The sequence below is a fragment of the Crotalus tigris genome, unplaced genomic scaffold (assembly GCF_016545835.1).
Source record: "Crotalus tigris isolate CLP2741 ecotype Arizona unplaced genomic scaffold, ASM1654583v1 scf7180000018485.2372832, whole genome shotgun sequence".
NCBI lineage: Eukaryota > Metazoa > Chordata > Lepidosauria > Squamata > Viperidae > Crotalus > Crotalus tigris.
In genome coordinates, this window is record NW_024097033.1 from 1,924,804 (window position 1) to 1,952,234 (window position 27,431).

General features: G+C 36.7%; 1 protein-coding gene across 2 annotated transcripts; it reads right to left on the reverse strand.

Annotated features, from left to right (window-relative positions):
• Positions 1-1,284: 1,284 nt before the first annotated feature.
• On the reverse strand, positions 1,285-26,156 carry ACADL (acyl-CoA dehydrogenase long chain). 2 transcript variants are annotated; one of them, XM_039352959.1, is made up of 11 exons: positions 25,818-26,156; positions 20,708-20,869; positions 18,456-18,593; positions 15,989-16,153; positions 14,772-14,838; positions 9,763-9,927; positions 9,003-9,104; positions 7,324-7,437; positions 5,243-5,370; positions 2,049-2,135; positions 1,285-1,567 (listed from the first exon to the last, which is right to left on the reverse strand). In XM_039352959.1, the coding sequence occupies exons 1-11, from the start codon at positions 25,952-25,954 to the stop codon at positions 1,474-1,476; spliced, it is 1,359 nt and encodes a 452-aa protein (XP_039208893.1). In that variant the 5' UTR covers positions 25,955-26,156; the 3' UTR covers positions 1,285-1,473. The 2 variants fall into 2 exon arrangements, with proteins under 2 accessions (XP_039208893.1, XP_039208895.1); XM_039352961.1 differs by having other exon boundaries at positions 20,708-20,819; positions 25,818-26,155.
• Positions 26,157-27,431: the final 1,275 nt, after the last annotated feature.

Sequence of the window (27,431 nt, forward strand, 5' to 3'; positions counted from 1 at the left end):
TCATAAATATGAATCGGTTGCCAAGCATCTGAATGTAAATCACATGATCCTGGGGATGCTGCAACGGTCAAATGTGTGAAAAATGGTCATAAGTCACTTTTTCAGTGCTGTTGTAACTTTGAACAATCACTAAGCGAACTGTTATATGTCAAGGACTAAATGTATTTTATCATTTTTTTCCGTTTTTTTTTTTTTTTGTCATCAAGTTTTTGACACCTTGCTAGGTGACTGGTGGTACTCGAATGTTGCCATATTCTAAAAGTGGTACAATCAGTGAAAAGGTTGAAAAGCCCTGCGCTACAGAACTTTAACATCCATTAAAAATGCCTTCTCTATTTTCAATCAGCTTTTTTAAAATCACTGAAATGTCCTCCATCCAACTAAAGAGTAACAAACATTTTAGCATATTCTTATAAATATTTCTGACCCTCTCCCAATCATTTAGTTTATACTCCTCTGCATCTTTGTACCTTTATTATAGCTTATTTTTCAAATCTGGACACTAGATCTGTACATAATATTCCATATTCAGAGACATCATACATTTGTACAAAGACATTAGAATTTTGGCAGTTTTATTTTCATTTCCTTTCTTAATGATTCCTAGCTGGACATTTGTCATTTTCACAATTGTGAAAATAACTTCAATACATTCTTGGTACAGACCTCTTGGATCCTGTCAGTGTAAATATGGTATTTTTTGCCTCATACATCTTGAACTTAATTATTTAATATAATTATCAAAACTGCTATAAGAAAAAATTGGATGGGATAACTAATACTAAGAATACTAAGATAAAATATAAAATGATTCTAATAGAATAAAAGTAACAGCATGAATGCAAAGTGCTTTGCTTACGAAATGCAAATCAACTATGTGGGTATAGTACACAAGGATATCTGGTTTGGTGATAGTATTTATGAAAAACAGTATTAGAATAGCAGTTGATTGCCAGCTAATTATGAATCAGCAGCACATTCTGGCTACTGAAAAAGTAAACACAATTTTTTTGGCTTCATCAATAGAACTATAATTATATTTTGTATCAGTTCAGAAATAAATCTGTAAGATTATAATATATGCAATATTTTAAAAAGAAAATGTAAATTCACATTCTATTATTTTGAAAAAATCCATTATATAAGTTTCTACAGTTGGCATTTCCTCTGGCACCCAAAATTTCTCTAATAGGTAGCGTGTTAATTTTGAATGTAAGGTCACAGTACATTGCATCCAGAGTAACTTCAGAAGTTTGAGAATTGTTAAAAATACAACATAGTGTCTTGCATTGTTCAATATGAATTTATATCATCAGTGATTTAATACTGAACATTCAAGGTCAACCTGAGAAACAGTTTTTGTTATTCATACTTTACAACTTTTAAAAGATTATGCCATTTCTTCCATTAGTCATATGCTGGGATTTTGTTTTCGTGAAATTTAGTTTTCTATCAGATAAAATAGAACTGCATCTAATTGTTGCTTACAATATCTCTTGCAATGAGCTCTTTCATTATTTCATTGGTACCACCATAAATTGGCTGAACACGAGAATCCACAAAAGATCTGGGGAAAAAAAGATAATGAAGCATAAGAATTAAGCATACCAATACTAATAAACAGAAATATCTATGTCACAGGATATACTGTATCTTTTCCTACCAAGATATACTCTTAATGATGACCTTGTTAATGGTGATTGGTAGCTTTTAAGATAATGTGAAATGCACATTTTAAAATTTCTGCAAACTTGTTTTCCAGAATATTTCTAAAATCTATATGACCCAAAGCTTCTTGGGAATAAAGATGACAAGTATAATTATTAAAGCTCATGGAGAAAAAAGAAAGGAAGCAAGATTCACATTTGCTGATTAGTAAAAAGGCAAAATGTAAAGGGAAGTTCATACTACCTGAAAACTTAACCCTAATAAAAACCTGAGCTTGCTGCTCACACTGTATGAGGTAAGTTGACTGGAAAATTAAAAAAATTATGCTCCGTTTGTTCAACTAAACTGCATGACTAACAAAACAAAAAAGAGTAACTTACTTTGCAATTGGGTATTCCCACATATATCCCCATCCTCCATGAAGCTGCAGACACTGAGTAGCCACATTGTTTTGGAGATCAGAAGCCCTTAAAGCATAGACAGATAAATCTATTTCAAAACTATTTGAATTGTTATACTCCATAAACTAGTTGACATTATCACTTCTATTTATCTAGCTGCCAAGTTTTAACAAAAACTTGAACTGGTTTATTTTCTACTAAAAATGTTTTCTACATCAGTTTAAAATATGGAAAAATTATCTATACCAAGAGAATTTTCTATTCAGTAATAAAATCTCCATAGCACTATATGATATATAGCTAAAATTAAATTCAAAAGAGAAACAACTTTAAGAAAGATTCTTTAAAGATTACATTGGAGAGCAAGATAAGCATGTCATGAATGGCAATATCCAAAATGTATATAGGTACAACCATAAATAAGCATTCTGCATATTGCTGGAAGTACAATTAAATAAGTATGTAAAACTGCAGCAAGACGAATGATTTCCTTTTAAATTAAATATAATTGCTTTTCTATCAGGTGCTTCAGTGCAATATTAATTTATATTACTGGATATTTCTCATCTGGACTTTAATCTTTGGGTTATTTTACTAATTTGTGTAAGAGACAAAAATCTCAAGAAAAAGTGTTCTGCTCTTTCTCTTAATCTTACATCTCACTTCCATGTAGTTAATTTAATCTGGCATCAGTACATAGTATTTTCTTGTATGTTTTCATTTTGATGAAACATATGTTAATATGTAACAGCAAAACATTCCAATAGCTGTTTCTGGCTAATGAAAAATGGAACTGTAAGGAATCTAGGTAAAGCTGTCTTATGTAACCATGGACTGCTTTTCCAGTCAGATTTAAGAAAAAAAATCTATGTGTGTATGTGTGCAATGTGTGTAAGTGTGTTTTATATATATAAAAGTTTTGGAGCTTCAGCTTGAACACAACAATGTATAAAAACCACTGCCCCTACTCATATGGTTAGCAATTTTTTTCTTAATATTACATGGGAATATACAAACATGTAACTTAAATCCATTAATTCATGCTAAGCCATCTTAATCTATAAACAACAGGCTCTGGCCTTTCCTATATGACACCTGTTCAGATTTCCAAATTATGTTATCAGTTTCTTCTTCCTTAAGGCTAAGCATCCCCTACTCCTTCAGCCTGTATTAACAGAACCAAGTTTCTAGGCCTCAAGTCATCATTGTTGTTTAGAATAAGTTTTTTGTGATAGCCATATTGCTTGTTTCTCTTTTCTTGAATTGTCTTCCCAGTTCTTCAAAGTTAACAGGCTGGTCCTATTCTTTCCAGTATCGTCTTATGAATTAGCAGAAAGGAATAATTGCCAGTGGATTTGATATATTATTCTGTGACATCCCTAATCTGTGCTCCTGGCAGACAGTAAATTTCGGAAGCCAGTGGATTGAATCAGCACATTTCCACAAGAGGCACAGCACAGGTTAGGGAGCTATGTGAGTGCAAGGAAGAAATCACAGGTCAGCGGGGGTCTGCAAGGGAGTGCGCAAGAGGCATAGTGCAGGGAGGGTGAGCAAGGGTTGAATAAGTGAATGGGAGGTGCAGTGTGGGAAGTTACATGAGTGTGCAGTTGAGTTTGCTGATCAAGTGTGAGGAAGTACGCAAGAGGCACTGTGTGGATCAGAGAGGGGCTGTGCAGGGACGATACCGAGGGGTATGTGGGAAGCACGGCAAGAGTCAAGAAATGTGCACAGAGTTGTTGGATGAAAGTGCACAGGTGGATGAGTTATTTACTCCAGCAACTTGCAACCTTCCCTGCCAGCTACCCCATTGATTTTTCTGGGGAAGCCAGCAGGAAAGATTGTAATCATGTTATCATGGGGCACTTGGCAACCAGTTGTCAGAGCAAATGGATTGCCAAGCGCCCAGATTGCAATCACAAGACTGTGGGATGCTGGAACAACCAGAATTCCAGGGACAACTGTAACTACCATTCACGTAGCACCATTGTAACTTTGAACTGTCACTGAATGAATGGTCATGTCAAGGACTACCTCTATTCCAAAGAACTTGATGCACTTCAGTGTTCAGTTGAAAGTGATTTGTGTGTGTTTCTAATTATTTCCCACCTGTTGACCAATGCTGGGTGTCTTCTTTAGCCATACCTATCTGGAAAGCAAGGAGGGCTTACTAAATTCATGAGCCTCAACAGTCTAGGAGTGTGTATGTGAGAGACCTTTGGCCAAACCTGCATGTTAATAAACTCCACTTAGAATGTCATGTGTGTCCATGTCAGCAAATCTATGTTTTTATGTTCTGTTTCCTTATTAATGGGAGAACTTTTCAACTTTTACAAAGGTATCAAATAAAACATGGGTTAGGACTGAGATACAGCTGCTAAAAAGATGCTATGTTGGGATGCATAAACAGATCACCAAGTTTGATCAACTGCCCTGATCAGACCCTTTTGGAGTACTGAGTGCAGTTCTGGATACCATAATTTTAAAAGGATAATGACAAATTGGAACAGGTTCAGATGAGGGCTACAAAGAAGGTGAAAAGTCTGGAAACCAAACCCAGTCCAAAAGTCTGGAAAACAAACTGAGAGTCAGTTCAATAATCTGGATATATTTCATCTATAGAATAGACAGCCAAGGGAGATATGAAAGCAATCTTCAAATGGCTGAAGTGTCAACTTACAGAAAAGGGAGTGGATTTGTTTTCCATTGCCCCAGTGGGCCAGACCAGAACCAATAGCTAAAAACAAAGAAGGAATTTCACACTAGACATCGGAAAGAAATTCTTCAGTGAACAAGTTGTCAGCCAGTGAAAGAAGCTGTCACACAATATAGTGATTTCTCATTCACTAGAGTTCTTCCACAGAGGCTGAGTGGGCATCTACTGGAGATGCTCCGATGGATTTTGTATTGTGCAGGGAATTGACTGGATTATTTCTATAGTTCCTTCCAGCTATGATTCTAATGAAATCCTGTTTAAAGCAAAACTAAGAGTGCTCAGTTAAAACCCCTTATACATACTGTTCAGAGTGAAAGCAACAAAGTAGAACTGAAAATAGGGTAAACCATTTGAATTTTCTGAAGAAAGTATTTGTCTCTATAATTCTTGAGTACAATATGAGATTATATTTATTGTCACTATTCAGATTTAGAGCACATATGTATGACAATAGACATACCAGTATTTGGCCATTGAAGCAGTAGCAGAATCCAGGCATTTCCGTGAATGAAGATCAATACAATTATCCAAAAATGTCCGACCAACACAAATCTGTGTTTTCAATTCTGCTAACTTGTGTTGCACAGTCTTTCAATTGAAAAGGAAAAGATACAATGTATTATCTTCCGATACTTGCAACACATTATGAACAGTCCAATTATATCTCCATAATAGTTGGCAATATTTTGCAAAAAATATTATTTTATGTTCAAAGACAGTGTCCATAGAAATTCTTTAAAATTTAAAATATATTAACTGTCTCAAAGCAAACTAACACTTTAATCATATTGAAACTATTGTATGCAAAAAACATTTAAGCCTTATTATTTAGAGGTAGTCCTCGACAATTACGCCCAAAAGTTTCATTGCTAAGCAAGACAGTTAAGTGAGTTTGGCCTATTTTACCACCTGTTAAGTGAATCACTGAAGTTGTTAAATTAGTAACACAATGTTAAGTGAATCTGGCTTCCCCATTGACTTTGCTTGTCATAGAAGTTGATCACATGACCCTGGGACACTGCAACTGTCATAAATTGCCAAGCATCTGAATTTTGATTACATGACCACGGAGATACTGCCAAGGTTGTAAGTTTGAAAAACAGTCATAAATCATTTTTTCAGTGCTGCTGTAACTTCTATCAGTCACTAAATGAATGGTTGTAAGTCAAGGATTACCTGTATTTGGTGGGGAATGGAACCCCACCACAATTCTTTCTGAATTTAATAGATACAGTATTAGTTATATATTAGATTATGGAAGGATGTTATCTCTATGAAGACTGTTGTATTGTTCACTATCACCAACGGTAATAATAAATAATGCACCTTTTTCAAAATCCTAGCTTAACTTTAGTTTAAAAACACAAAACTTTTACAAGTATAAATTTTAGCCAGGTCAGTAAAACTGATCACGAACAGAGGCATTTTATATCTAATTAATCTTGATAGTACAGCGGCTTTGTACCTAAAAAGAACATCAGTGTTTATTTTTTTTTCTATTATACTCAGAAAATTGAATTAATTTCATATGAAGGGCAATTTCAGTTAATTTCCCCCCCCATCTCTGCTTTTGTCTACCATCCAACTCCCCTCTAGCACTGTTTTCTCATGCTACTCTCTGCTCAGTCCCATCTCCTCTCCCAAGTTGTCCTGACAGCAATTCTCCTTGTCTCTCAATCTATTTCCTATTTAATATGCATTCTTCCCTCCAGCAAGTTCACCAAAAAGTAGTAATCCATTTTTCTTCTGAAAAATATTTTTACTGAGTATGTTTCAAAAGGAAGTGCAGCTGCCTCCCATATTCATTTCCCTAAAGAATACTCAGGAGTGTCTGAAAACTACTAATTATTTCTGAAATTGGATTTTTTTTCTGCTTTTCCAAGCCAGGAATTTGTAAAAGAAAGCAAGTCCATTGCTTGATATTATAACTGATATTATATGTTGATGTTATAAACTGGATTAAAGTCTTTCCCCCATCCTTAAGAAATCTAGAAATGTACATTTTATTATACAGAATTATAAATACCGAATTCTACCCTCAGCAATTACAATAACCTGCACCAGGATGTATTTAAGACATGCTTGCAAAGAAAGGATATAATTCTGGCTTTCAACCTCCTTTAAAAATATCAGCAATCAATCTATTCATTTTTTTTAACTGTTAGCCTAAAGCTTAAGGATCAGATACAGCAATGCACTTCATAGGAACATTTCTGTTTTTAAGGGATAAACTGAGAAAGCCTCCAAGTCACTTTCTAAAAGAACAAAAAGCTGGATATAATCTGCATACCTGGGACAAAAAAAAGTCCCAGGAGTCCTAGAAATCATAAGGCCAAATAGCAGCCCTCTGCTAGAAATCAAAAGAAAGATTTACAGCCACACAATCCTTCTAAGCAAATGTTTCAGAAATATACAAGTTTTGGATATAGATTGTTCATCAGATGATCAGGCAACCAGGTCTGCATCCCAAATGGAAAAAAAAACAAAAGGATTTTAAATTAAAAAATATTACTGAAGAAACAAATATTTTCAAGTTCTGACCTGTAAATGTGAAATTGTTTTCCCAAAAGCTTTTCGTTGTTTAACATAGTTTCTTGTTTCTTCAAACATGAATTCACAGCTAGAAATTGCTATATCACCAATCACGAGCCTTTCCTTGAGAGTTATGGGGGGAAAAGATATTCTCAGACGTATTCATTATTAAATGGAAAAAATATCATTATTTCTCTATACATTTTTCTTTTAGATACCTCCTTTTTGTTCTTGCATTTCTGGCTTTAAAAACCTTTCTAGTTTATAAAGATGTAAATAGGTCTAAATCAGCCTTGTACTTACATTAACTGTAGATCTTAATTTCTGCTTTGAGTACACTTTTGTGTCTGGTATATTAAATGTAAGACTGTGGAAAGAAAAGCTCTCAAATAATTTGACTTATCCCAGATGCAATTGTAATATTTAATATTCTGGCCTGTAATATCAACATACATTTTATGCAGGGTCAAAATAGGTAGTCTTTATGCATGGTGGAAAAATTCAAAATTACTCTTAACTGGTACTACTCTTTTAAGATACCAGTCTGATATTCTGTCTGTTTGTAGGACATATTTTGAATAGGTCCTAAAATATTTGAGAGATGACTCTGTGATTATGGTATGCAGAAGTTTTGATCAGCATATGGAAGTCAGGGGTGAGGAGCCAACAGACTTGAGGGGTACATAATAAGTTTCAGCGTTGTGCTTTGACTCTCTACCAAGTGCTACTGTGTAAAGGTATATGAACTGCTTGAACTGTTGAATATGCTTAGTATTCTACATAAAAACATAAATCATATTCAGAAAATAATACTTCCAAATAGTATAGAAATATTCCAGTATTATACTCCTCCCCTAGAAAAATTTTGAGAGAGGAAAACAAAAACAGAATGTAGACAAATGCCTACCTAAATAGAACTGAGTTAAGTGAAATCTTTTGAAGAATTAATTCTATTTTTGTGGATGGTGAGTGGAAAAAGGCCCTTCTTAACTGTTTTCAATAACTTGGTATTTTAAACTGGTGTCAGAAATTGTGACCTGGAGCAGGCGGGGGGGGGGGGACATTCTACAGGATAAAAAAATGCTAAAACAAATCAGCATCTCCTTTGGAGCTTTAAAAGAATGCTTTATTAGGAGCAAAATATGCCTTGCTTTGGACTCAAGAAAGGCTCAGCTGCAGTCTCCTAAACCTTCAATTTCCTCCTCCCTGAAAGCGAATGACAGGGAAATAGCTTTTCCTGACATTACGCAGACTTCATGTTTCCATTACGAAAGTCCACAAAGAGAGCACTAAGGCAGTGATTCACATAGAAGGCCCTAGTAAAAATGTTTTTGCTTCTAAAAGTATCTGTACAATATTTATAGAACAGGAGTGAGATCTAATACTACATATAGTAATATTACAATATTAACATTACTAAGTATATTCCCCAAATCTTTCCCTCACATATTACAATGTGTTATATAAAAACTCAAGCCTTAAAAGCTCAAGAGAAAATAACAGTGCAATTCTGGGTGCAAGATTTCCACCCTGAAATCAATAGGTGATAGCTGTTAACATCTTGCATAGAAGATCAAATGTCACCCAGCATAATCTGTTGCTGGCAGATACCTGCAACGACAAATAATGCCTTTGTGCTATTCTTCAGTGTGATTTTATATCTCAGTATGGTTTCATGTCTGTCTTACCTGAGGAAGCTCTGACATTAGATAATAGAAGCCTTTATTCTCCTGGCCAAGTAGCGCACTGGCAGGCAAGCGGACATCTTCAAAAAATAGCTCAGCCGTGTCCTAATTTTAAATAACAAAGTCACATATTTGTCAGTGTTCCTTAAACCCTGTATTACAATGCTTCTCTCTTAAAGAACTGTGGGCCCACAGATAAGTTAAAATGAATGGAGGATACTATTTATCAAAGTGACTACTTACCATAGCCAAATTCCAAGGCCTAAGTAACATATAATAATGGAAATAAATGTTTGTTCCACCTTATATTTATTCTGTTGACTTGTAATGAAGGGTGGAAAAAAAGTCTCATTTTATCATAGATAGGACATAGAAGATATGAGGCAATTATTTCTGCAGCTCTACTTTATTTTCCCAGAAGCCCAAGCCCTTGCCCTCCACCTTTGAGTGATATAATATTCTGCACTTTTTTATGCGTGCACTCACTCTCTACTGTCTTTTCTGTATTTAAATGTGGCAAAGCCAACACTTCCTGCCACTGGATCCAGCTGTGAAGTCCTATTGGGTTTCATAGCTTATCAAAAGAAAGTTCACAGGCATTGAGTAGGTGAAAACACTGTTATGGGAACTGTAAGATTAGGTTACAGATTTCTGCAGCCAACTGCCAAATATATCTAGCTTGCTATCTAATGCAATGATAACTGAAATATATTTCCATTGAGTTTACTACACATACTTATTAGAGCAATTACCTAGGACTCACCTGTGCTTTAAGTCCTATTTTTTCAAGCTTACGTCCTTTGACAAAGCCTTTCATACCGTTTTCTACTAGGAAAAGGCTAATTCCATGAGCAGGGGAACGGGACTCACGGTTTGTAACAGCCACAACAATAACCAAATCAGACATCCAGCCATTTGTAATAAATACCTGCATTAAACCAGAGAGATATACTAGAATTGTTTTATTGTAATTTGCTTTTTTGCCTTAGTCCCTTAAAGCCAGCCATTCCTTATTAGTTCTTGCACTCATTTCTTATCTTGAGGGATGTTTTCCAGTTTAAATAATCACCTTTTGAAGTCATAGAAAGACAGAATCTCAAAGACACTCAAAGATAACCTAAAAGATACTCTCCACCTACTTTTAGGTAGAACTCTTACAAAATTATCTGGTTGCCACAGATAACTATGCTGTAGAAGCCAAAGTAATTGTACATAATTATGGTGTTTTGAATGCTTTTTAGTAAAAACATACAAAAAAAGTGTGGCAAATTGAGTACAATTGAAGTAAACTAGTATCACAGTCAACAAGATTGCTTCTCAGAATACTTACAAATTAGGCTGGCAATGCAAAACAGCCACACTACATCAGTCAAAAGTATGGACTACCACAATAGATTTTAGTCAACCAATTAATAAATAACAATATAAAACAATAATTAAGCAAAAAAAACCCTTTTCATATCAAGCATCCACTCTTATTCTTCCGGATGAAATTTAACTTATATTCAAAAATCTCATAATTTGATTCTGCTTTAGTTATGCAATTAACTACAACAATTAATAACAACCAGACACATTTAGATTTTTTAAACTCCATTGTCAAAATGCATTGGGGCATACATCCTCCTGAGATTTTAGCAACCAAAATTTTATTTAAATAATTGTCTGAAGAAAAAATGTCTTTCTACTGATACACAATCTTATTACATGTTCCAACAAAACAAAACATTCATTTATTTACAGTATATCGCACATTTCTATTCTCAAGGCAGCATATGTGGTACTCCTCCTCCCATTCTCCCCCCCCCCCACAACACTGCTGCTTTGAGGAAGACTGGGCCTAAGAGAGCAAAGGGCTCAAAGTCATCCAGGGAGTTTCTGGGCTGAGGGTAGAGAAGAACCAGGTTCTCTGCACTCATAGTCCAAAACCTTAACCACTACAGGTTACAACCTTAGATATATTCATTTATTTATTTTGATGCCTTAGAGTCAGTCTTGATTTCTGGTGCCTGCCTGGACTAGTCCCTGCAGTTTTCTTGGCAAATTTTCTGAAGTGATTTGCCCTTACCTGCTTCCTAACACTGAGAAAGAATGACCTACACAAGGTCACCCAGTGGCTTTGTGCCAAAGGCAGGACTAGAATTCATGGCCTCCTGATTTGTATCATGGTACCTTATCCATTCCACCAAACTGGCTCAACAAGCTTAGCACATATTCATCCAATCAAATCATTAACTTTTCTGTATCACAGATTAACTGTTTTCCAGGGCATTCCAAATGACACAGAAATCAAAGGCAACTGATTTTAGATGGGTGAGGTGCGCTTCAATTCCTGTATCAGTATTTGACACATATTTATCAACAGAAAACACCAACTTCTCTTCTAAACTTGAGAACATCAACATTGTCTCTAGACTGGTAGTAGTTTCAAGGATGTTGCTCCTGGGGGATTTCAACCTCCATACTCAGGGGAGGGTTGCAGCATAAGTTTGTGATCTCCATGCTTATCATAGGTAGTTGTGGCCTTGATGCTTATGGTTGGGCACACACCAGGCCTGGTCTTTAGTTTAGTGCAGATGAGACATGATCTGAACATGTTTGGATGGCTAATTGCTCTTTACCATGGTCAGACAACTTCCTTGTCAAAGTACAAATCACAGCTGCCTTGAATCTCAGAAAGAGTGGCAGGCCCATTACTTTGGATCGTCAAGGCATTTAATGGATTCAGATGGTTTCCAGAGATCTCTGAGGGGGGATTCCCAACAATTTGGTGGGCAATTTTGTCTCATGCCTGGTCAACCTGTGAAATCTGAAGATGTCTGGAGCACTTAGTACAATTGCCCAGTATAGCATCATTCCAGTTATCAATCCCAGTGAGTGTCAGCCCCACCATACAGAGCAAACCAGGAAATTGACTCTGGAGGAAGGCTAAAAGAATGTTTATTGAGATTTGGTATTCTATAGTCTTGAAAGTCTGGTTGAGCTGCACTTCTTTCCCTTTCTTATATCCCAGTGAATTAGGCAGGCATTAACCTGGGTTGCTTCCTCTGGGCTTATAAAATGTTTCAGCCTTTTGCCTAGGTAACAGTTTATGCATGTTTCCAGCAAGGTCATCGTCCTTATTCGCTACAGTGAATAGTTTAATGATGAGCTAAGGGAAATGAAGAGATTCCTGGAATGATGCTGGCATAAAACCAGATGCGGACAGAAATGAGAACTGATAAAAGCTCATGTTTAAGCTTACACAGTGCTAATAAGAATGCAAAACATTAATTCTTCCCAAAGTTTATTCGGTTCACAGATTTCCAACAAGCAGAAAAAGAAAAATGGAAAAAGAATCCCCCCCTTCATCCCTACCAAACACAATCAACGTTAACAACTTATCATTATTTCTTAAAATGCAACCAAACATCTCTTCATTCCAAACCTTACTCCAACTTCTATATACCCATCTCTAGGACCCCATCTCTCTCTATTAAGCAGTAAAAGTCCAGTAAGGATTATTAGAAATAATATAAATATTAAAAAATAATATAAATATTACAAATTATATCTATTACACCCAATCTGAATCCTTCCTTTCCATTTAAAAAAAAAACAGTTTTCCTCTCTTCAAGTAATGAAAGAGTTAGTCCCACTCAAAAAACAATTAAGCGTTACCAGCATTAACCATTATCACCCACTTCTAATGAAGAAGCCGTTAAATATCCTCCCAAATAGCAACCCATTATCTTAACCCTGATCAAATAAATGAGGGCCTTTCCTCAATTTTGGCTACTATGATAGTTATGCACCTGTCCGGAAATAGTGTCTCATGCCCTATTCATTATATATGTACACTACTTTGGGAATCATTCAGAAGCTACAACTAATTCAACATGTACTGGCAAGGCTCCTGACAAGACAATCTCATTACAGTAGAATTGCATCTACCCTGGAATTGTTTTCCTGGCTGCTTATTAACTTTTGAGTCCAACTGAAGTGCTGGTGACCACTTTGAATTAAAGCCCTTAACAGTACCAGATTATGTTGTACAAACCATGCCAGAATAGAACCTGCTCAAAGGGGGCCAACTGGAGGTTCCCCATACTCTGCAAGGTCTATGGTGAGTGGATCAGACAATAGGCCTTCTCAGTGTTGTCCCCTAGTCTTCGGAACATCCTCCCCCAGAAAAAGGAAGATATCTCCCTCTTTGCATTTAGGAGGCAAATTAAAATTAGGTTATCCCAGTGGGTATGTAGCCTTTAGTCTATCCTGGTGCTTCTTGAATATTTAATTTTAATTTGCTTGGGCATTATATTATGTCTTTAACTGTATATACTAGTTGTGTGGTTCACTGCTCAGAATTGATTTGGGTAGAATATAAATTACAGTAAATAAATAAATCATACAATATTTATGTCAAGCATTTTTCTCAAGGTATAAAAAACTAAGGTGGATTTATTTAGTAAAAATCACATTTCCTTATTTTGGGAATATTTGCAGTGCCTTCTTTATCACTCTGTTCTCACTTGCAGAGGTCTGCTTAGCTAAGAAGCAGATAGGAATGTGTGTTGAAATGTAATGTTTTCAATGTTCCTTCCTTATACTGAATCCACTAAAACCTTCTCTGCCCCTCTCTCCACCTGCAGTTCTGCATTATGTAGCTCATACTTTTACTTTGAATTGATGGAAGAAATCATTATGAAAAAAAATGAGTGAAACAATTACAGAATTTATTAATTTTAAAATTGGATATGATAGGAAACTGAGATTGGAGATGAGTCCTTGTTTCATTATTTTTTTTACTTGTGTTAAATGACTCATGAAAAGTCAACCTGCTTTTATTCCTCTTTCTAGCCATTCTAAATTAATGTAGGTGGAAAGATGACATGACATACGATCCAAATTAAATATTTTTATCCCATTTTGTGTGACTTGAATGGAAATTTGTAAACTTTTGCAAAAACCTTTATGTTGTAAAAAAAGTAAACATTTTACAAAAGTCAGAGACAGCCACAGACTACAAACTGCTACAATTTATCATATGAAAATATACATATATGATTGTGTCCTATCAGCTTTCAGTCTGAATCTCAAATACATAAGGCAATCTATTTTATTTTCACAATATTCTTGTAAAATTGGTAATTTTCAATTGTGCTACCAATTGGTAATAACAATTTTACCATCAATTGGTAGACAATTTTCCTTCTTGGTCTCCTGAGCAATCTTATCAAAGAAAAATAAAAGCGATTTTAACAAAACTATCCAGTAATTGTAAGCAACAACAACCAGATTGCATTTGGCAGTATCCATTTTGACATTTTCTCTGAATCCTAAACAATACACTCACCAGGAGAAGTCATTTTTTTCTCTTTTATATATGCCACTACAATCGAGTTTTTATCTGCCTCTTTGGTCTCTCCAGGCAATTTCATATCAGGGAGGCGATTCTCCTGCCAACTCTTTTAAGCTGTGAAATATCTGAGCATTGGTTACCCTTTGCAGACTAGCCATGTTATAGCATTAAAAGGCCAAATTCTTCCGATGTTTTTTATAACGTTTCCCCAACAAAAGAAGGACAAAAAAGCACCTGCTAAGTTGATTGAGTTTTCGAGTCGTCAGCTGCAGTCACCATGTTACTCTGGCAGCAGGAGTCCTCGTCCAAAATAGAAAAGGTTATGACCTGGCATTGCTTGACTGGAAAATTGTAGAAAGCCAACCCCATAATTCTCAGCACTATTGGCTGCACAATACATTTACCAAAATTAAAAGAATGTTATCACATACCTTACTGCCATTTAGAATCCAATCACTGCCATCCTTTTTTGCAAATGTTTTCACACCCTGCAAATCACTAAGAAGAAAATAGTTCTTACTAATACAACATAGCAAAAACATAATGATTAAAGTCTCCCAGCCTAGAGGAACAGCGAATGATCTCCCACAGTGATTCTAAACTTCTTTTATGCAAGCCTTTACACTGCTATTGAAAAATTCTGAAGACAATCACATAACTCAGCGACTGACCACACAGTGCCTGTGGCCGCCGTATGGCACCTGCAAATATCCAGAATTAAACAAAAAAAAACATATATATTTGACAAATTGTAATTTGAGCTCATCAAATCTTTTAAAATGTTGGCATCCTCAGTTGAAATGTTGCAAAATTTTCAAGAACACCAACACACACACCCCAAGAAATTATTTTTGGGTGATTGTGGATAGAATGCATACATAAGAACAAGAAACTACCAAGCTTGGGATTGAATTTAACATATAAAGGTGTCCATTTGATTCCATGTGGCTACATTTACCAGGGACAAATTTGGGCTCTGTCCAATGTTTCTACTGTGAAAATAAGAAATTTGAAAAAATGCTATCTTCCTGGTTCATAGATCCATCCAGGCCTTTGTTCTGACCAAAATGTCCACGAATTTTAGATTCTATGTAGGAAGGGAAGGCAATATTTTTCAGTTCCTCATCTTCCAGTGTCACAATAACATAGTAGGAAGCCGGCTGCTAACATCTCTAGAGAAGGTGGAACCCAAGAAAGTTGGTCCGATTGTTTTAAATTGTTGACAGTTCAGAGGGTTTTAGGGCTGGAAATGACATACATTTGGCCTTGTATTGGCTTAATACACCCATCTCCAGCATAAATTTGCATTTTTGTGCCAGGAGTTATACCCCTGAAAGCAGCCAGTTTGTTGCAAAATTTGGGAGTCTATTCTTGGCTCATTCACAGGCTATGGAGGGTTAAAGGAGATAAATGGAAGTATAGTTCCATACATTTTTGGTGTTTTGCATTTATAATCCATCACTTTATAATCTTGAGTTGCTCTGGAGATTGCTATGTGGCGGTGGGAAGGGGCACAAGTGACCCATAACATGTGCACTCTGCTAGGCGCATATATATTAGGGATGTTATTAATGCCCACAGGTCTGCCCTAGTGAGAATAACTAAAAATGTATGCAAAAGACTGCATTCCTAAAAAGAGCATGCTTACCTTCCAGCCCCAGGTTCTGTCATAGCTATTGCACCAATACATCTGCCTGCTGCCATTTCTGGAATGAACCTTTTAATCTGCTCTTTTGAGCCATAGTTTGCTATATAAGGCATGACAATATCAGAATGAAGACTAAATCCTGGGCCTGTACAATTAGCATACATCCTGGAAAGGGAAGAAATTAAAAACCAAAGATTTGTACACGAGTTCTTCAACTACAAAGAAGAAAATTATTATCATATTACTCTAAAATGTCATATTTTAGATCAGCTTTTTTCAACCTTTTATTCGGGAGGAACTCTTGAAATAATGTTTAGATTTTAGAAAACTTTCACATAAAATTTTCAAGAAGTACAATTCACTTCTAATCTATACAATGCATGTCTTATATTGTCTAAAACAGCAAACCATCAGGCTGGCATGGCAGCTGAATCATAGTGTATATAAATTCTCACCACTGTAAGTTCTAGCATTGCATACAGTGCAAAGTTCAGAAAATGGCATTTTTTTTTCAATGACAATCTTACTCAGAAGCTCATGTAGCCTCTCATAGAACCCCAAGAAAGGCTGTTTTTGTTAGGTACATATTGGGGGGAATTAATAAAAAAAGAGGCTTAAGTTGCTCATTCAGAAATATTCTTATTAAGAAGTTTTAATTCAAAATAGATCCTCCCACTGGCTAATAAGAATATTATTATTATTAATATTATTTTGCTCTTCTCAGCATATTGAAGGCAGGATATTCTGCTTCAGTTATTATAGCTCAGAAGCAGTATGTATGCACAGGGGGTTCCAAGCCCTATTATTACTAAGAAGGAAACATGAGATCACAGATGGCAGAAACAATCAAAGGCTCATTTCTACATACAGTAAACTAAGACATAAGAGAAAATAAAGATCCTAGCTTTCTCCCCCCTCTCCGAAACCCAAATGCTGGTATCTACTTCACCGTGGTGGTGAAAAGGGGAGTAAGTGCCTGGTAGGGATGAATAAAGAATGCTAGGAGTGTATGCCAAGAGTATATAATTAAAGGATGAAAGTTAAAGATATTATAAATATATATATTTTAAAAAATAAAGGAAAATAAAACAGATTAAAAAATAGGGGAAAAAAACATACCAGTAACCTCCCCCTCCCTCTCGTTTTCCCAGACACTAGCTTTCCCAAACATATAAACACTATTTAGAGTTTAAATATTTTTATATTACATTTCGGACATCTGCGATTATCCATTTTTATTTGGATCTTTTCGCTTATTCTTGAAACAGTTCTTTTTTCTTCAGAAATCATATCCTAAGTAACTCAGCTTGCACTCACATAGCTTGCCTTGCTATGTGATATGTTGTATATAATGGAAGCATTTGATTTGCTTAGGTTACTGCAGTGAATATACAGTCCATTTTTCCATTGCCACGTATTCTTCCATTTTAATCTCCCAATCACTGAACTTAGTGATTTCATAATTGCACTGTATCACCAACGTAACCTTTCATTGTGGGTTCCTCTCCATGAATTTTGATCCTGCTTATCTGCTTACCATTTTGGATCTTGTTGGATAAGACTTTCAGAGCAATTACAAATAATAAAGGGAGAATGAACATCCTTGCCTTCAGCCTTTGCAAATTTAAGTGTTCCATTCACTGTGATCTTTGCTCTTTGCTGTTACTATATCATCTCTGCTCAGGTTTTGCATTCTATTCCAAGGCTTCTTTTTGTTTAAGGCTTCTAAAAAAATGGATTTAGTGAGAAAAATATCTTCAGCTAAGTTTATTCTTTTAAGGATTTAAGATTGGAAGGAAAAGAATAAAAAATCTAGTTATTGCTTTGGCTTGGAAAAGAAAGGGAGACAAACAAGGGTGGAGTCAAACACCCAATGCCTTTTATGACCATCCAGTCTTTCTTATCCAATAACACTTGCTTTTGTTTATTAAACCAATCTTATCTTACTTTGAAACCCATACTTCGTGCCTATATCTCTCTCTATAATGCAAGATGATCTCCTCTTCTAGTTGTTGTTGCCAGCAGACCAATATGGATTGCAAAAGGGAGCGATGAGTGAAGGAGTTCAGCTGCTTATGGCAGAATGAAGGGACTGATGCCAAGACAAGGAGAGGGACATTTGCTCTGGGACCACTTTGAGATCTTGCATTCGAATGTAACATAGGAAGGAGATCCTGATCCAACAGAAGGAGAGATGAAAGGCAGCAGCAGAAGTCTGTGTAAAGTGGCAACAGTGACTATAGCAGAGAAATATACAGAAGAATTCTCTAGATAGTACTCAATGAATTTATCACCATGAAAATTCTTATCCATGCTGGGTTTTACCTATACTCAAAATATACCTTTGTTGTCTATGAATTCTGTCACTATGAAGACCAAATTTTAAGATATAGCTATCAGAGGAAATAAGGAGGAAAAAGTAGTAATTATAGAAAAATCTTCTAAAGGAAAGAAAAGAAAAACGTACTGCTCTTCCCAAACAATGGCTGAAGAGAACAGATCCCCTCCGATGCCTCCATTTTCTTCTGATATATTGATACCAAGCAACCCCTGCTGTCCGGCTTTTTCCCAGAGCTCTCTGCTTACTTGACCAGCTTTTTCCCATCTACAAAACAAAAAGTAAAATCATGGAATTCTCACAGAAACATAAATGGATTCTAAATAATTTACTTAGTAAAAATGCAAGCTTGATTATTTGGGGGAAAATATTTAGAATACCCCATACATAAAAAGACTATATACATTGGACAGAGGGATAGTATCAAGATCACGTGAAGTGTTAGTACCATTTTATAACGCCTTAGTAAGACCACACTTGAAATATTGCATCCAGTTTTGGTTGTCACAATATAAAAAAAGATGTTAAAACTCTAGAAAGAGTGCAGAAAACAAAGATGATTAGGGGATTGGAGACTAAAATATATGAAGAAAAGTTGCAGTCACTGGTGCTAGGGGCGACTTGATAGCAAGGCAGCCCCTATATCTAAGGGGCTGCCACAAAGTAGAGGGGGTCAATCTATTCTCCAAAACACTGAAGGCAGGACAAGAAGCAATGGATGGAAATAATTAAGGAAGGAACTAACCTACAGCTAAGGAGAAATTTCCTTACAGCTAGAATAATTAATCAGTGGAATGACTTGCCTCCAGATGTTGTGTGTGCTCCAACACTAGTGGTTTTTAAGAAGAGTTTGGGCAATCATTTACCTGAAATGGTACAGGGTTTGCTGCTTGAGCAGGAAGTTGGACTAGAAGATTTCCAAGGTGCCTTCCAACTCTGTTATTCTGTTCTGTTCTGTTCATGTGATCATAATTTGCAACCTTCCCACAAGCAAAGCCAATGGGGAGCTGGCAAGAAGTCAGGAATCCTTAATGATCTGCACAGTCCTTGCTTGGCACTAGCACTGATTTACACACCACTTCATAGTGCTTTACAACACACTCTGGGTGGTTTACAATTTCAGAATATTACCCCCAACAATCTGGGTCGTTTTATCAACCTCAGACAGATGGAAGGCTGAGTCAATCTTAAGCCCCCGTCAGGATTGAACTCCAGACTGTGGGCAGAGTTTGCTTGCAATACTAATTCTAACCACTGTGTAATAATGGAAACCAAGGACTGCTGGTACTGCAATAGCTAAGCAGTGCAGTCATATGATATTGCGCTTTATGACCACATCATTTAGCAATAGCTAAATTTAGCATAGCTAAACAACCCTAATAACTGTTAAAGAAGGACTACCTCCAATATAAACAGGTGATGTAAAACATAGTAGATTTTTAAAACCATCCACTATGATGACCACTCTGTTCACATTAGCAGAAACACCTGTTTGCAGCTAAAGGATGTCCCACTTGCACAGTCACTTTACTTTACTGATCTTAAACCATTGGGAATATGGTTTAATTCCACCAATCAGGCCTTACCTCCAGCTGAGCAAAAGATCAATGAAAACAAGATAAGGAAAGTCTTCTGAAATTATTTCAACCACTTTTATCAGCATTGCCCATTGGAAGCATTATAGAAAAGTTTCCAAATTCCTGCTGATCAATCACTGGAGAAGCAGAATGTGCTTTTGTGCACCATTATCTCTCAATCCATATTGAAAAACAGTTGGTAAGAAGCACAATCTTGATCAAATGGTACAATGGCAGTCATAAAAAGTAATAGGAAAGCAGATGTCTAATCAGTGATTTGGACTTTTACCCCAAAGCATGTTCCACTGAGCAAACTGGACTCTATTCCCAGGGAAGAACATTGCAATTTGTTAGTAAATAAAATAATCTATCATTTATTAAGGCCAACAATAGTACAAACTATTTTTTTAAAAAATCAGTGCAGCTCTAGTTTAGATGTCTTCTGAGATACATAAACTGTTAATTCAATGAGGCTCATGTAATTGAGAAGACTAGTTAACTTGAATTATATCATCTAATTAAATCTGATACAGAATTAAATGTGAATGTATTTACCATTCCCTCCTCCATTTTCAAGACAGCAGACACAATGTGAAGGAATTAGGTCTGCAGTGCCTGGGTGTATGCATAGAGAAAAATCTTTTCTTTCAATGAAAACCACTAGTAGCTCCAAAGCTGTTAACCCTATAGAAACACTTACATTACTGTTAATTATGTCCACCTGGGCAAGCAGCATAAAATCTAGGATTATTTCAAACATGAGAAAGAGAAAATGAGAAACGGGATTTTGTGCATTTAACTTACTCTGCATGATATGGTACCACAGCTTCCTGGAAGAATTTTTTCACACTTTGCCGGAAGATGTCATGGTCGGAAGAAAAGATCCTTCTAATTCCTATGTCCATTAATGTTTTAGCTGAGGAGGGTTCAAGACGTGTTGAATCATTATTTTCTGTCTGAAAGTTTCTTTAAAAAAATTAAATTAAACATACTTCTTAAAAAAGTCATAGTTTTGTTTAAATTCTATCTACTAAATTTATATATACTTTCAAACTATAAACATTTTAAAATTTGCTTTTGTGGGTTTTTTTAATGTTTTGAGGGTTTTTACCTTTTCATTCTTTTTATTTTTATGTTTTGGTAAGGCACTACCAAAAAAATGTTGCAAGCTATGGTTGACAAACCTGTTCCTTTTCAGATTTCCTCCACCACCTATCACAGGACAAAAGTATAGTCTTGCATAGCAAATGTTTAAAAAAAATAAAATAAAAAAATAAAGTTGTAAGATAGGAGTAGAGCTGAACACTGATAGAAATAACTCCTATTTTATCATCATATTACTGTACTATTTAGAACAGTGGTTCTCAACCTGTGGGTCGGGACCCCATTTGGGGTCGAACGACCATTTCACGTGGGTCGCCAAACAACGCAGTCCGCCATTTCCCCCCCTTTTCCTTAGCTGTGCTACTCCCTTTTATTCTATTGGCTTTTGAAAGCCAATAGAATAGACTCTCTTGAATAGAGTCTAATTCTATTGGCTTTCAAAAGCCAATAGGAATTGTCCAGGCTATCTCTGCCCTGCTGAGCCCGCCAAAAGTCCTATTCTGCAAAAGGTGCTGCACCAGTTGAGTAGTCCTCGACTTACGACTGGTTGAGTAGTCCTCGACTTACGACCGGTTGGGGGTCGCGGCATTAAAAAGGTTGAGAACCACTGATTTAGAATGTTCGAACAGGAGAACTCAGATCAACTTAAACTGTTCAGAAGATTTTGCTACTTTTCATTTTTTAAAACAAACAAACAAACATCTGTATTATTCACACATCCAGTGACAGGAAGTGTACTGTACAAAAGGTTATACCCTAATAAAAGTTGTTATATAATCCTCAGTTAACAACAGTTATTCAGCTGCTGTCATTCAGCAAGAATTTGAAGTTACAGTGGCACTGAACGAGCAATATGTATGGCCAGTCCTTAAAGTTTTCGCATTCCCAGTCACATCTGAACATTGGCAACCAGCTCACCCTTATGATGGTTGCAGTGCTCCGCAGTCATGTGATAGCAATTTATGTCCTTCCCTGCCAGCTTCCTACAAGCAAAGTCAATATGGAAGCGAACGAACAATAAAAGTTGCAGGTTGTTTGGATAAATCTCTGCCACTCTGCAGCAGCCACCTCAAGCCCTGCCACACTTGCCCCATGCCAACTCCTCCCACCTCCTGCAGCAGCCACCCCAAGTTTTCTTAGTGATAGCAGAGGAAGTGCCAGAATTGCCATTGCTAAGCAATGTAGTCATGTAATGTCATGGTTTACAACCGCATTGCTTAGTATTGAAAGATAAATCTTCACCAGGGTCCAGTCCAAGCTGGGAATAAACAAAATGGAGACTGCTTTAGAAAGAAGGTTGTATTTATTGAACCCTCTACAGCAGAAGGTAATAATGAAAATTCTAAGAAAATATATAATCTATCATCCTCCTAAATGAGCACTGATATAGAATAAACCTAATACAATTGTTTTGATTTATAAACTTCTATTAGATGTTTCTCCACAACAATTAATCTTCATCTTGAATCCAAATTAATGTTTGTAATAAAAATGGGAGAAATAAATCAGATAGCTTTCAATAGTAGATCAGAGATAGGGTTGTGATAGCTGATCAGTCTCTTAAAAGACATAATCTTTCTGAACTGCAGGCTCACCTTTGGTAGCACTGAGAAAACCTGAACAATAAAAGACTTACTTGATATAATGTATTTTGGTGTAGTATGCAACTGTACCTTAATCTTATTTCATTACCTCATATATCACACATAAGATCAGTGAATCAACCAACACACCAATATAAGCATTACTCAAGCTATGTTTGCGCAAAGTAGGCTAAACTATAACTGGCTATTTTGTAATTTGGTATGTCATAAGTCTATTGTTGGAATTATTTTATTGTTAAATTTCTATGCCATTCATCTTGTCGAGGTGACTGTGGGTAGTTCACAGTCATATAATTAAAATATGATGCCTTAAAATAATAAATAAAACCCATATATTTCTTAAACTCAATTAATCAAGATGGAAGGACGTGTACATGGGGAGGACTAATCCTTTAACTACCTCCAAGACGCCTCTCCCCCAATGAAGCCCAGACCAACTGGCTGAGCCAAGTCTTCAAGACTTTCAGAAGGCCAGAAGGGTGGAGGCAGATTTAATCTGGAGGGCAGGATGTTTCAGAGGGCTAGTGCCACAACTAAAAAAGTCTTCTCCTGGATCCTGCTGACTGAATTTCCTTGGCTGACAAGGTTGGGCATGTCTGTTGTTGCTGGCACAGGTGGGGTGGGCTAATCCAATTGAGATGAGCTGGTTCGTCAGCTCCCAAGGATCTCCATCTCCCCTCAACTTTGTTTTGTAGCATGCTGTCTCTATTGCTAATATCTTTCACTTTTGATAATCATTTTTTCTAAAAAGGCTGTTTACTTCAATAGCAGTGCCTTCTCTAGAACATTCTAATAGTCAGGAATTCTCCAACTTTTCAGGACCATGACAACTTAAAATGATTAATAAAATTGTATGATGGCTTCCCATGAATAAAATTACTTTGTTTGGACTACGATTGGGCATTAAATATTACACTTATTTTAATGATTCAAATTTGATCCATGTATCACACAGATCCTCAGATTTTTGTGGTACTGTAACCTCCCACTGAGACTTGCACAAGCCAAACAAGAAGCAAAGCTTGGAGCAAGGTTTAACAACTCATCTGTTTTGCAAATCAGGAGTGCTGACAAAACTCACTCCTACTTTGCTTAGATGAGCCCACAATTGACTTGCACAAGCAACATGGAAAGTAAAACTCAGGGTAGATGCTCCCATGTAGCATACAGCATGGCAAATATAAATACTTACCGTTTGGCTTCTAAGATTCTAACTATCTAGTATTTATAATTAGTTATAACTATGAACTATGTAATGTTTAAAACTATTGTAAACTAGCAAGACACAAAATGAGAAGGAAGGAAGGAAGGGAGGGAGGGAGGGAGGGACAGTTCTGATATTGCTTCTGCAAACTTGATTTTTAAAAACTATGACTCCCAGTTGCTTGTGGCCCCATAGCGGGATCTGAACCACAGTTTGGGCACTCCAAACCTAACCTTTTTAAATTTTTGGATACAATTTTTTCCTCCCCAATTTTTCTCAAGCTGTTTCCTACTCAATTCGTCTTCTGCACTACTTTTTCTCTTCCTCTCTGATCTTCCATGAAAGGACTTCTGAGCCATCACAATAGTTCGTTTGAGTTTACTACTACTACTAAAATGGTACTGGCTTCAAAGAAATAGGTTCATTAACAGGCTGCAAAATAACAAAAAGCCCTCTACGAAACATGCCATATAAGAAAACATAACATCTGTATTTTATTTATGATCTAATATTATTATTAGTATCACTCATAAAGAGACACAATCCGCTCCTAATTGTAATCGGATCATGAAGAGGCCAATTCCAATGGACCAGCCCTATCACACTCCAATTACTATCTAAAAACCATTATACAATATTCACAGCTGGCAAATTTCCCATATTTTAAGGTGACCAACTTTTTTACAATGAAAAGGAGGACACAAATAAATTGAAGAAAAAATATTGTAAATAAAATTGCGCTCAGCAGCAATTCCTATTGGCTTTAAAAACCCAATAGGGCAGTGGTTCTCAACCTTTTTAATGCCGCGATCTCCAACCAGTCGTAAGTCGAGGACTACTCAACCAGTCGTAAATCGAGGACTACTCAACTGGTGCAGCACTGTTTGCAGAATGGGACTTTTGGCGGGCTCAGCAGGGCAGAGACAGCCTGGACAATTCCTATTGGCTTTTGAAAGCCAATAGAATTAGACTCTATTCAAGAGAGTCTATTCTATTGGCTTTCAAAAGCCAATAGAATAAAAGAGAATAGCACAGCTAAGGAAAAGGGGGGAAAATGGCAGACTGCGGTGTTTGGCAGTGAAATGGTTGTTCGACCCCAAATGGTGTCCCAACCCACAGGTTGAGAACCACTGCAATAGGGGGAGTAGCACAGCTCATGCAAAAGTTGAAAAAAAAAACATAAAAAAAACCTGTGTCAAACGCAGATCTGAGCGTTCTATGAGAAAAAAAAAAGCCCTGCAGATTAGTCTTCAAATATCAAAAAGGAGAACCTATAGGAGGACACTTTTCAAGGGAGGTCAGAACTTACAAAAGGAGGACTGTCGTCCCTAAAAGAGGACGGTTGGTCACCTTATTAATATTTACATGAAATAGTTTCATTATTAATATGAAAAAGGACAGGCTTTACATTGCCATATTGATCATCAGCTATATAATAAAAGTCGCTAGTGATAAAATAACCAAAGTCCATAAACATATCCAAATCTAAGATCCCTAACAAAAGCTGTGAATGTCAAATGATGAGAATTTCCTCCAGGTCAATTTATTTTACAAAGCACATGGGCAAATATTGAGGTTACCTACTCCAGGCTGCAAGAATACGGCCGACTATAAACTGACAGTAGAGAATTAAATTAGGGGTAAATTAGGGGTATCTCTCTGTTGCCTTGTAATGGTCGTCCGGAATCTTGCAGCGCACCTACTCTATTCTTATATTCGGTCCGCGGCCACAGATTTTTAAAAACTTCCTTTCTTCTTACTACCGGTAACTCTGCCGTTATATTTTAGGAAGAGAGGGGGGCAGAGGGGGAAATGTCAGGCCTATCACTACAATCGGGGCAGTCTTAAGTGTTAGAAAATGTTAGTTAAACGTACTGAAAGATTGGGTGGCTCTTTCGCTTGGAAGGAACTTTTCAGTGGGACTGTCACCCGTTCAGCCTTTTTAATGTTATTGCCCTTGCCACGCTTGTGGAGCTGTTCCCAGGCGACAAAGAGTCCTTACCTGACCAGGATCCTCCTTCCTCCGGGAGAGCAGAAAGATCTCAACACTTGGCTGACCAGCACCTTGCAGACGGACGCGGCCATGTTGCCTTTAATTGCTTCCTTGAAGCAATAACCTGGAGCCTCATAACAAGCCATGAGAGCCCCCAAACGGGCAAGCGACTCTTTGCAGTTTTTACGGATGGGAGGAGAGATGAAGTTGACAAAAGGGACAATTTCTCAGAAAACAATGCGTAAAGAATTTATTTCTATAGCTCTGAAAAAAAAACAGTCAAGCATAAATAAGAGACGAGTAATACTGCTACGGAGAGTATACTTTGCTATCGCGTTGCTCGTTGTTGCTCTTCCCGAGCTAAAACCAAGCTTACTCAACTGAATAAATAGTTCAGCGTTGCAACGGGGGTGTGGGAAAGAAATACTTCAGCAATTTACTATCACGGTCATGTTCCAGTAAAAGCTGTTTCCATAGAAAATCGGAAACCAGAAATAATTGCACTGGCACTAGATCTCAAAACACTTCTCTGATCAGGTTCTGCAATTGCAATATACGGTGCCTTCAAAGGCCCAGAAGCCCTAGCCTTGAGAAGAACTATCAATCATTCTGATAGAGGCTACTTCTAGAGCAGTTCATAGAAATCAGTTTAGGTCCCAGCACAAACCTACATGTCTAAATCTGACAACTCTCAAATGGGAAAACACAGAATAAAAATAGGAATGCTTGTGCACAGTGTTAATCAAAACTCTTACCATGAATCGGAGGTTGTATGGAGTTCCCTGAATTTTAATTTGCACAAAAAAGCTTCTGTAATTCCTTTGTCAGTGTCACAATGAACTCCTTGAAACGTCTCTTGTGTTATTCTAAACAAAAGCTATAAAAATAATGCAAATCAAAGCCTTCTTATGATAAGTAGTCATTTAGTTATAGCCAGGGAAAAATGATATTGTCATAAATTAGACTAGTATGTCCATTTGTTGTTTTTCAGGTGCTGAGTCTAGGCAAGTTGTACCAAGTGCAAGTCAATTCAGCTGGGACTGAAGAACCAGAATAAAGACAACCTGAGCAAGAATTTAATACATTTTTCTGCAGATGAGCCTCCTTGTACCTTGAACTTGTTTTGTTGTATTCCCAGTCCCAGGCTGGGAATACCAACAAAATAAAAAGTAAGTGGCCTTGCCTACCAATGATCGGTCCTTAGAGGGTTTGTCTTGCAGGGTCATGATTAAGAAATGCATTATTTGTCACTGATTGGGTGCACATGTTGGAATGAGCTAACCCAACATTGTGCTCCCCAGCCCATGCTTTATGATTTAGCTGTATGTGTCTCCATCAGTCTGATTTCTCTAGCCACCATCACTTGCACTTGGGCAGTTTATAAAGATTAAAACAGAAGATTAACAATTTAAAACAACATAAAAATGACCTGGTTGAGGGGGAAGGATGAGAAAACATGACAATTAATCATCACATAAATTCCAGAGGGGGTTCATTAATAAGTTCATTAACAAATGCGCTCACCATTTCTGCAGCCCAGTTGCAAACACCTCAAGACCCACTAGTGAGCTGTGGCTCAGAGGATGGGGACCCCTGGTTTACACTGATAAAGGAGAATATTTG